Genomic DNA, 11,781 nt, shown 5'->3' with positions numbered 1-11,781 from the left:
ATTTAGGTAAAGCTAAAATTAGCCTGAGATATCAAACAGTTTTGTACAGTTGCCTTTAAGAAAATATCAATAGGGGCATGTTGTGATGAACTTTTGTGTTTGTAAACCTTTTGTATTGGAGTATACAGTTTTTGTAGAGCGACTTGTCTTGATGAATGCACATTTGTCTGTCATTTGTTGTTTCTACACCTAAATGACATCCTGTCTTTATAAAATAGTAACATTAGTAGAGTTACATTAAAAGGCCATGGAATATCTTAAAGCACACTAGTGACTGTTTGACTGGTTATTTAATATAAGCCTGTTATCATCGCTAGGGACTTGGTTGCTGTCATTATTTCCGTCTAGGTCTATGGATATAGGCTAGAGGTTGACGCCGGTGGTCGAATCGAGCGCACCCGGAATGGAGGGAAAACGGCGGGGTTTAGGACCCGGCGGGACGCGCGGTACAATAGAGCTGTTGTGCCGTGGTGGTGGACAGATTGCTACCCTGGAGATTCCCACTGAGGTGGGATACAAAAAAAAAAAAAAACTCAATTTAATCTAAAGCTAGAACCAGAGCCTCTGTTTTCTAGGTACACGTTTGAAGTTTTGTCTGGACGGGGTTATGGTTGGAATACAGCGGGCAGCAGTGCGTGGACTGAAGGTAAGATGGGAGAAATATGAACAATATGCTCGTGTGTTCATTGGGGCTCAGTGTGCCAGGATTTGCCCAGGATGGTTTATCCAGGCCATGGGGCCCGCTGCTTCTCTGCTTTCACGGGAGTCTTTCTGCTTCTTTACTACCTAAATGTTGGCAACTGTTAAGTGAACGTGTTTTTGATAGTCAACGGCTCATTAAGTTGAACAATAAACCCAGCTGAGCTATACAAATATTCGCCGTACTGGCTCTAGGAAGTGACATCTTTGTATGATGGTGGCGCCCATGTTTGATTTCTCCACAGCCTGCAGTGCAGCCCGCTCCAGGCCTCTGTGTGTGTGTGTGTGTGTGTGTGTGTGTGTGTGTGTGTGTGTGTGTGTGTGTGTGTGTGTGTGTGTGTGTGTGTGTGTGTGTGTGTGTGTGTGTGTGTGTTTGGCGCCAACAAGGCTCTTTGGGCAGGGCAGGCACTAGGTTTTATTTCTGTAAAACCCCTCAGTCCACGCGTTGCTCAGTCCAGTCGCAGCTAGCACCCAGACATTAGTACGTTTTTACGATTATACAATATATGAGGAGAGAAAGGTAAACAAGGCGGCAACCACAGTTTAGTCATGGTCCCTGTTAACTCACAAACCTCATATCAACGGTTTCTGGACATTGCATATTCCCAGCCTGCAGCCCCCCACCAGTTTATACTGTATGTGTATGTGGGGAGATGGCAGGGGGTCATTGAAGTGGTCGTCCCACTTCCTACACTTTCTCATTGTGCTGACCTCCTTTGCTTCAGTGGAGGATTACTGGAGGTGCCTGCTCCCAAGTTGTAATGACATTAACATTTGTGGCATTATTAGTAAACCAGAAATACAATTATAACTTGAAATGCTGTGGTCTTGCACTATTTTCAATCTCTTGCAATCTTTGTCTGTTAAAAATGTATGGAACTGTCTCACACAAGCCAAAAACTACTTTGGATGCAGTAAATAGTAAAACATACTGAACTTAATTTGTCCATGTTTGTAACTTGACCAAAATCTTTCTCCCCTAAAGTAGTAGTGTAAAATGTCAAACAGTATCACCCTAAAGTAAAACACAAGAAAAGAGTATTATAGGGCTGCAGCCAATGATTATTTTATTATTAAAAATAAAAGTTGCTTGTTTCATTTGACCAATCATCCAAAATCCAAAAGATATTAAATTTACAATGATATAAAACAGAGAAAAGCTGCAAATCCACACGTCTGAGAAGCTGGACCCAATAAATGTTTTGTCTTTTTTACATTTAAAATTACTTAAATGCCTAATCAAGTATCAAAATAGTTGCAGATTTATTTTTTGTTCATCAACAGATGGGCTAATTGTTTCTGATATAACTGAAATAGTACTGAGAACACTGAATGGAAGCGTGTGGTCAGTGGTGAGACCAGTGATGCCAACCTCAGAATATGGGAAAATGATATATTTGACTAAATGTCAAGTGTCACGGTGTTTTCTCTGGTTCTGTACGCCATCTCTGCATTTTATCTCAATTACACCTGAATGGATTAGCCGATCAAGTCATAAAATGATTTACAGAAAATTAATTGGTGTTACTATTTTCAAAAAATTGTTTCGTTGTTTGAGTCATTTTTCAAGCAAAAATGGCCTTTGTATAACTGAACACACAAAGTTCACTATGTTCAGAGATGGACACAGTCATGTCAGTGGCAGATGCCAGGTCTTTTGAGTGCAGCTACAGCAAGCTCTGCTGTAGAGGTGAACACACAGTTTACTGTGGTGTGTTTGTGCTGTGTGATTTCATCTTAAAAATAGCATTGAGTTTCAGTCAAGAAACATCCTGGAATGCCTGATAATGGTGAAGTTGTACCATAAAGGTTCGGTGTGTGTTACTAGTGATTTACTGAGGAGTCAGTGTGGTCAAACTGAATTAGATCTGTAAACCTAGTTGAGACTTTGTAACTGGTAACAAACTGCTTTACTTATAGTATGGTATGGAGTGGGATTGGCCTTATGCCCTTTCCCCTCCCACCCCTCCTGTCCTCATGAGGAATGTGAGGCATGTCCTGTCTGTTGAAACAGTGTACTGTATTTGGGGCTACGCCGGGTTGGAGTCCCTAAGTATTTTGAAACCTTAATGGCACATACCGTGGACTTGTGGTGTCTGGCTGTCCTGTTTCTCTTCACCTTAAACTGCCCAATTCAAACATGAATGCTAGAAAAATCAGAAAACTGAGGATTCTCTCTGCTAAATTTTATTTTAATTATTCACTGATTGTTGATTGTCATTGATTGTTATTAGATTAGTATACTGGACATTTCCTTTCAAGGTTTCAGGCTAAACACTAATATTCAGCAAACAGAGACCCAACTAAGTAGAGTCACCATAAATCTTCAGTGGTATAGGGCATGTAGACAAAACAGATGCTTATTGTTTACATACCTACATCTTTGCTTATTGGACTCACCTATATTTCTTATTTGCAGGTATGAAATTAAATGTTTAAGGGGTAATTTTTTATCAGAGGAATCTACTAGCATGCTTTTCAACTTGAAATTTATGGTGAGTAACTATCTTTTCTGCATCTGGTCCAGTGAAAAAGATTTTGAAATAGTTACTTGAATATGTCAATTCCACACAGTCTTAAATTGTCTTATTTCCTATGTTTTAAAGTCTATCTTCTCTCCTGTTTTGCAGGATGTTACAGGATGAAACGTCTCAGGTCCCCAAGCAGCAGCGACAGTTCTGACAATGAGAGTGAGTCATCTGCTCCATAGCCTGAACTTTACTGTATTTTATTTTCTCTACTGCTCTTTTTTAACATCCTCTTTCTTAATTTAGGTCCCTCAACCTCCTTCTGCTCGTCCAACAAGTATGGCAGTAAACCTGGAACCCCCGCCTCCAACCCGAAGAAACCGGCTGAAGTAAGTTCCCCTCGCCATCGGGCTCTGTGTTATGTGTTGTTAAACGTAAGGACCGGCGTCAGACTGACTGTGTGCCCTGGCTTCTCTCCTCTCCCGCAGGTGTTCAGAAAAGACCTGATCAGTGCCATGAAGCTGCCGGACTCCCACCATGTCTCCCCAGAGGACTACTACCTGCTGGCAGACACCTGGAAGCAGGAGTGGGAGAAGGGAGTCCAGGTGCCAGCAAGTCCAGACACCATCCCAGAGCCGTCAGTCAGGTAATACTGATTCTGTTACTAGACTGCTGATAAACTAACCGTTTTTGAATTAATATTTAAATTTGTTCCACTGTTTGAGGAGCCTTGCAGTGCTGACAGATTTTGGTTGTTTCTTCTGTGTTCAGAATTATTGCGGAGAAGCCCAAGGAAGTCCTGTACTCCCACCAGAGGAAGTACATTCAGTGCGCCTGCCAGGAGTCAACTGAACCAGGTTATGTTAACATCAAAGAGCTGGCAGAGGCCATGTGCCGCTACGATCTGGACGACACAGATCTCTACTGGCTGCACGCGCTCAACCGAGAGCTCGACCGCATGGGTACGGAGCAGTAGTGTAAAGGCATAATCCATCTTAAAATTCATTCATTGTACTATCTCACTGATAGCTGATAAATGCAACGGCGGACATCTGTGTCCCTAAACTAGAAATAAGAGCATTAGGATTTGCACTCAAGATATCCTAACAGTCTGCTGGGGTTTCTCTGACCATGTCGCGTTTTTTCCCTTTCTGTCTTCCAGGGGAGGAGCCCATAGACGAGCTAACAATGGAGCGTGCCATGGAAGCCCTGGAGAGGCAGTGCCATGACAACATGAACCACGCCATCGAGACGGTGGAAGGTCTGGGAATTGAGTACGACGAGGACGTTATCTGCGACGTGTGCCGCTCCCCCGACAGCGAAGAAGGGAATGACATGGTGTTCTGTGACAAGTGCAACATCTGTGTGCACCAGGTAAACATGAAAATACCTTTCAACACACAGCCCACATGGGAGTGCCATAGTCAGTCGTTTGATTGAATGAATAGTTTTTTAACCAAAATCATTTTGGTCTAGTTACTAAAAACAACCCTGCTGTCAGTAGTACATAATCTTGTTTTCAAGAGTAACCAAGAAGCTTGCTTAAGAATATTATGATTAATACAAAACACCCAAGAAAAAGGGCATACACAGTACACAAGAACAGAGATTATCCAGTGTAAATATAGATGTGGGCATTTAGTGTCTAAAGTGACCATCAGATAAATTTAAAGTAAATACTCGGATCAGTAGTACTTAATGACATATCCAAGAATATTGATTGATTCTGTCTTTTTTCATAAAATTAGACTGATTTAATTTTTTTTTGTTTGTGGGCAGATAAAGCGAGGCAAGACTTTTGCCTCATAAATTGATTTCTAGTAATGAAAATAAGAGTTAGCTCCTGTGTTGGCATTCAAATACAAACATTTGACTGCAGCTGTATGTACCGGAAGTTTATTTGACATTTGGAAGGCAAATTTCCATTATTATTTTTAGCAAAACAATTTTATGCCTCATGTGTTTTCACTGAATGTGTTAGTTCCACCTTGACTGTCACAGAATGTTCTAACCTGCTGTTCTTCCCACAGGCCTGCTATGGCATAGTCAAAGTGCCTGTTGGAAACTGGCTGTGTAGGACATGCGTCCTCGGCATTGACCCGCAGTGCCTTCTGTGTCCCCAGAAGGGCGGTGCCATGAAGGCTACACGTGCAGGCACCAAGTGGGCACACGTAAGCTGTGCCCTGTGGATACCAGAGGTAAACTAGAATGGCACTCAGTGCACATACCTCCGTCAAGGCCAAATGTTGACGAAAATGTCGAAAAATGGCCAATCTTTGCAATTTTTTAGGAAAGTGATTTTAATAAAATTCCTGGATCTACTCCTTTTTAACTGGGTCCAAACCATTTTTTGGGTTCTTCCCTTGCTCATGCTCATCCCCTCCGACAAATTAGGTGTGAATTGGTTCAGTCCTTTTTGCACAATCCTGTTAAAAAATAAGCAAACCAAGTAGAAGGGAACTCGGAGAAAGCCATTCTCTGCCAAGGCCAATGTCAAACAACATACACCAGACTTCAGAAAAAAAAAATCAAATTCATAGTAAATGTTCTGGATCTGCCCAAAAAGTTATTGGGTTTGTCCCTGGCCCACGCCCCATCCCTCCACCAAGTTCAGTGCAAATTGGTTTGGTCCTTTTTGCGTAATCCTGCTGACAGACAGACAGACAGACAGACAGACAGACAAACAAACAAACAAACAAACAAAGGTGCAGACATAATCTCCTTGGTGGAGGTAACAAACACTTATATCCTCTGCTCTACCTTTTGACCCCTCTAAGCAATTCTACACTAACAGTGTTAAAAAAAAATCTCCTATCATGCTGAATGTTGTCCTGCAATGCAGGTGAGCATCGCTTGTCCTGAGAGGATGGAGCCCATCACCAAAGTGTCCCACATCCCACCCAGCCGCTGGTCCCTCATCTGCAGTCTGTGTAAATTGAAGACAGGTGCATGTATTCAGGTGAGTGTGGATCTTGGCAGTCGTGAGTAATATTGTTATCACCAAAACAATAAATTACAAATTATTGCAGTGTAAACCTTAATTTATATTATCTTTGTTCAATTAAAATCATGCTCCAGCAAAAAGACATCCTTTTGATATCGGTCCAAAGTATAGAAAATACACCCGGCGGCAGCCCTGAAACTCACTAATTAACACGTAATATCTTGTTTGTTTAATCTGTACAAAAACCTTAGTGTAAAAACACTTGTTAAGAAAGTGAATAAGGATTTCCGAAAATTCTGTTTTTTCAAGAAGTTTGTAGTTTGCCTCCTTTTTAAGAAGGCTGTAGTGGTTACAATAGATTCTGAAGCGAGCCAATTTTGCGGTGGATAATAGTATCTAAATATCCATATAAACTTGTCAAACCGCTCTTGTGCATTTATACTTTCTTCCATCCATTTTCCACACCCTCTTATCCTGTCTAGGATTGCGGTTGCAGCTATGAAAAAGTGGGATATGTTGTTGTTAAATGTTAACAAAATAATTGTTGTTGAGGACAGTAAAGAGAAAACAGTGGAGGATTTAGCTTAGTGCATGGACAGAAAACCCTGGGACATGTTAACTTTTCTGAAGGAATGATGAAAGAAATCTTCTATGAGAAAACTCAGGTTACACATGCTAGTGAGAAAAAAGGATGATATGTTTATTCATTTTCTTGCTGAGAATTAGATGACAAGATTGATACCACTGTCATCTCTATACGCCATATGCGAATCTACAGCTAGCAGTTAGTTAGCTTAGTTTAGCATAAAGATTGGAAATTGGGAGTCTCACACATAAACCCCCTGTAAAACCTCAATAGTTTTTGGTTTTTATACAGATTTTAAAAAGTTATACCATGTTAAATAAGGAGCTGTAGAGGTGCTGGTAGTCAGATTTTTGATAGCTTTAGACAGAGCCAGGCTAGCTGTTTCCCCCGTTTCCAGTCTTTATGCTAAGCTAACTGTAGCCTCATATTTTACTGTACAGACACAAGAGTGGTGTCAGTCTTCTCATCTAACTTTTAGCAAAAAAGCGAACAAACGTATTCCCCAAAATGTCAGACTTTTGCTTTTTAATGTGCTGTGTAAATTCACCAGGATGACAAATAACCATCATAAGTGCCCCTTTGTCTTTCTTTTAATTAGTGGCACTAATAAGAGATTTTCCTTTGGCTACCACACAACATTCCAGACAGTAATCCAGTTATGAAACCAATCATTTAAACTCAAGTTAAAGTTGGGTTTCTTCAGAATATGTAAATGCTTAAATCCTGCTCTTACCGTAATCTTGTTATTCCCAGTAACTGGCTCATAGTCCATGTAAACCTAATAACCCTTTTTTTTCCTCTTCTGCTCCCAGTGCTCTGTAAAGAACTGTACCACTCCTTTCCACGTGACGTGTGCCTTTGAGCACAGCCTGGAGATGAAGACCATCTTGGATGAAGGGGATGAAGTCAAGTTCAAGTCTTACTGCCTCAAGCACAGCAAATCTAAAGCCGGGGACGCTACCCTGAGCCCAGCTCGCTCTAAACCCACCGGTGAGGCGGGGAAGGTGGGCCAGCGGGCACAGAGACTGCAGGAGCTGGAGGAGGAGTTCTACACTCTAATCCAGCTGGAGGAGCTGGCCCAGACCCTCGGGCTCTCAGAACGCTTGGCAGACTTCATCTATCAGTACTGGAAGCTGAAGAGGAGAAGTAACTTTAACAAAGCTCTGCTGCCCCCTAAAGAGGAGGAGGAGAACCTGGTGCTGCAGCCTCAGGAGGACAGCATCCACACACGAATGCGGATGTTCATGCACCTGCGACAGGATTTGGAGAGGGTGGGTGCTTTTTTACACTGCAGTGCTGTAGTCTTTAGTGCTGAGTCTCTGTATTTTTGGTTACAAGTAAGTCCAGAGCATTTCTCAGTATACACTGTATTTGTTGACTTCATTTTATTCATTTTATCAATGATTAAGCTTAATGGGCATTTTTTGTAAGCTGCCAGTTTATGTGCTAGAATTCACATTTTGGCCTATAAGCTAAGTGGACTGTGGTGTCCTACACTACACTAATGTAGGGCTGCAACTAATGACTATTTTCAGTAATTCTGCATATTTATGACTAGATTAATCAAAAAAAAAAAAGTGAGGAATGCTGATGACAGTTTTCTGAAGCCCAAGTTGACACCTCAGTTATCTTGTTTTGTCATCAAAACCAAATGTAAGGACCAGCGTCAGGCTGACTGTGCACCCTGGCCTTTCTCAAAATGTTAAAATACAAAGACAAAAAGCAAATCCTAACATTGGAGAACCTGGAACTAGTTAATTTTTAAATTACTAAGTCTTTCCACTCTATAATTGGTAGACGGAGTCAGCATCCGAAAACGTAACTAATCCTCTGTGATTCAGAGTCGTAAAACCAATAAAATCTGAAAAGGGGAGAATGTTTCTATAGGCACTGTACATGCAAAATATTTCTGACAAACACTAGTTTTGCCATAAAGTCTCAGACATAAAAATAGCACAGTCAGAATAGCTTTATGGAAACCCAAAGGAAGTTGACATGAAGAACAAGTGTGTAGTGGTCATTTTTAACTGACAAAGAGTACTGTTTTTATTCTGCAGGTGAGGAATTTGTGTTACATGGTGAGTCGGCGGGAGAAGCTGAAGCTGTTGCAGAGTAAATCCCAGGAGCAGATGTTCAACTTGCATGTGCAGCTCATGAACCAGGAGCTGTCTGCAGGTGAGCCATCTGTTGTGTTATTCTTCCTTGTTTGCTGACATTCTGTAGTTTCATTCGAATCATAGCCAAATCTTGAATTTGTTTATCTTCCTTCATCCTAAGGCCTTCCTGTTTCATTTCCAGTGGAGAATATGATGTTTCGTCCTCCTCCACGGATAACTCTGAAGCTGAAAATGCCCAAAGCCTCGAATCTTGGAAATGGAAATCCCACTTCCAAATCCGGTAATGGGCCGCTCTGTCCGGACAATAGTGGGAATGTTACTGAACATGCAGGTGAAGGGCTGGGTCAGGGGAAGCCTCAGCTGCACGGTCGTGGTCGAAGAGAGGAGCGCTCCAATGGCCGACTGGCCTCCTCAAGCCACTCGAACAGCAAGGCGCTGCCTGTTAAGCCAACTGGCAAACCATTAGCCCTGCATGCCGCGCTCCACGGCCACTCATCCAACAGCAATGGCAAACTGGCCCAAGATCGAGCATGCGCGGCCATATCTAACGGTCTCTTAGAGAAGTTTGTGGCTCAGAAGGACAGTTCTTGCCAGACACCCAGTGACCAGGACACTTCACATGAGGCTTTAGCCAAGAACAGCTTTCGTAAGTCTGCCATGGAGCACTTTGGGAGGTCATTCAAAGAGGCGACCATTAACTTGGTACGGACCACAGAGGACCTGCGGGCCTCTGACAAACTGTCCCGTAAGGGCTCAGCAAAGGAGAGACTATGGGCTAAACCCGTGTCTGAACACAAAGTAAAAAGCGCACGATTGTACCAGGACAGTGATGGATACTGTCCCGACCTGGAGCTCAGTGACTCAGAGCCAGAGGCCAAAGGGAGTCATCGGCGACAGGTCGGGCTGCCGAAGCCAGACACTTCAAGGAAAGGGGTCAATCGTGGGAAACAGTCGCTGGGCTCCAGACACCCCATGCAAAGGTGACAGCTGGTTTTTTGTTTGTTTGTTTGTTTGTTTTTTGTTTTGTTTTTTTTAAAAACTCCGTTCACTGCCACTGTTCTCTCCTGACCCCCTGGCAGTCTTCCTAAGTGCCAGGCTGTCTCTCTGAACTCATCTCTACCAGGGACCAAACCAAGACCCTGTGCTAATGGTGCTGTATACATGAAGCAGTAGATACATGAAGGTTATTGTCGTTGAGATCGTCGCCAAGTAGCATTCATGAAGAAACATAGCCCTGTGTCAGTGTTGGTGTGAGAGGAACAAATCCGTCAGTCTTCTAAGATTATCATGCTTGCCTTTCATTATTGGCTAGTATTACATTTTGTACTCTGCACAACTTTGTATTAAACAGCTACACACAGGCTCAATTTGCCTTTGAATAAAACCTTTGTATATAAGTTGTTCAAATTGGGATGTAAATAATGTGTAACTAAACCACATGTTCCACTTTATTGATACTTCACTGTCAGTGTGGTCAGAAATTAAAACTGACATGCCGGATGGAAATTTTGTAGTGAACTCTAGCATCTACTGCACCTGTTTCTTCTGTTTTCTCACAGGTGACAAACTGACTTGGTGACTTTTTACATTTGTCAAGTAGTGGAGTCATTTTTCTAAATCACAAATGCCTTGTGTGTGTGTAGGAATGCAGTTTCACACTGTATGTATCTTCAGTTTTGCAGGTTATGTGATGGTTAAACAAAACATAATGTTAAGCAATTAGGTTCTTGTCTCATGGGAGGAAATGTGTGTAAGAAAGTAAAATTACATTCGCATGTGCATCCTTCAGAAACACCCTCAAACTGGATGTATAAAAGCAAAGATTAAGTAGAGATTACATGATCAGCCTTCAATATCACAGCGTTTTTTTGTTGTTGTTTTTTTTTTACTTGAAAATTGGAAATTTACCACAAAAACCTTTTTATTTTATTTAGATTAAAAAAAAAAAAGAAAAGCCAAATTTCTCACATGCATCCGTGTTTAATAGTGTCTTAATACAAACAGCTGTACAATAACTTTTTCTAGATAACATACATCATAAAATTAACAAAGCTATGATTCAAAGAGGATATATGATCAAAGGATAAATACCAAGAATTTGGTGTCAACTTTCAGTCCTTTTTGGTAATTAATACAAATTGCAGTTGTGCTCAATAATGGTTGTAATTGTAGTTTTACACCCTGCCCTACTATTCACTTAGAAGTATTCAGGTGTAATGTAGGCAAGGTGTCAGTGTCTGATTTTGGAGAAAACTTACCAATACCAAAAGTTTAAACAGTCGCAAAGGTGTGTTTCACTTTGCTAAAATGTTTCCATAATGACCTTAACCAGAGCTGACCATTCAAAACAAGGCCACGCCAAATTACCTTTTCAAATGAGGGAAGAGAAAGACTCTGAAATTTAATCTGTAGCATCACTTGTAACACATTCCAAGAGGAGTGGGCTTTATGCCAGTGAAAGTGAACAAAAGTGGCATCACTACAAACTGATGTACCTCTGAAGACACACTACATGTTCTATAAACCAGAGAGTTTGTAGGAAAGCATGGCTTTCACTGTTGACCCACATCGCTGTAATCGTTTTACAAATACACGCTGTGTCAACAAGGGCTAATCATAAAACAGGATTAAATAGAGCATTGCATTTAAATGTGTATCACTTTCCTCCTGTTCTGCATAAGCAAATACTGTCTCAGTGCATTTTTGTTCTTTTAGCCTTTTCAGCTTTTTGATTATGTCAACAACAAATACTGTTATTATGACGGAATTGGAATGACAGGTGCACACTTCAACACTAACACATTCAGAAGACATCCGACACGTTTTTCAAAAAATAAGGACCTACATATGCATTTTAACATGGTGGGCTATGTTCATCCTCTGGAAAGTACATTTTGGAATAAAACTTGAATAAAAAATGAGTCATTGTGTTCTTGAGTTTTTGTTCACGAGAAGGTAAATATTAGG

The 11,781-nt window shown here is 41.3% G+C and overlaps 1 protein-coding gene across 3 annotated transcripts; it reads left to right on the top strand.

The window, feature by feature from the left end:
• The first annotated feature begins 324 nt into the window (after nucleotides 1-324).
• On the top strand, nucleotides 325-11,735 carry jade3 (jade family PHD finger 3). 3 transcript variants are annotated; one of them, XM_040129563.1, is made up of 12 exons: nucleotides 325-646; nucleotides 3,119-3,194; nucleotides 3,330-3,389; nucleotides 3,474-3,556; nucleotides 3,656-3,813; nucleotides 3,939-4,129; nucleotides 4,330-4,541; nucleotides 5,198-5,365; nucleotides 6,010-6,126; nucleotides 7,510-7,968; nucleotides 8,755-8,872; nucleotides 8,996-11,735. In XM_040129563.1, exons 3-12 carry the CDS (start codon nucleotides 3,341-3,343, stop codon nucleotides 9,796-9,798), a joined length of 2,358 nt encoding a protein of 785 aa, XP_039985497.1. In that variant the 5' UTR covers nucleotides 325-646; nucleotides 3,119-3,194; nucleotides 3,330-3,340; the 3' UTR covers nucleotides 9,799-11,735. The 3 variants fall into 3 exon arrangements, with proteins under 3 accessions (XP_039985497.1, XP_039985496.1, XP_039985495.1); XM_040129561.1 differs by having other exon boundaries at nucleotides 329-646; nucleotides 8,975-11,735; XM_040129562.1 differs by lacking the exon at nucleotides 3,119-3,194 and having other exon boundaries at nucleotides 328-646; nucleotides 8,975-11,735.
• The last annotated feature ends 46 nt before the right edge of the window (nucleotides 11,736-11,781 follow it).

The sequence above is a fragment of the Xiphias gladius genome, chromosome 6, assembly GCF_016859285.1.
Source record: "Xiphias gladius isolate SHS-SW01 ecotype Sanya breed wild chromosome 6, ASM1685928v1, whole genome shotgun sequence".
In the NCBI taxonomy this organism is placed as follows: Eukaryota; Metazoa; Chordata; class Actinopteri; order Istiophoriformes; family Xiphiidae; genus Xiphias; species Xiphias gladius.
The sequence above is the reverse complement of the archived record's forward strand: the minus strand, read 5'-3'. Positions and strand labels throughout refer to the sequence as shown.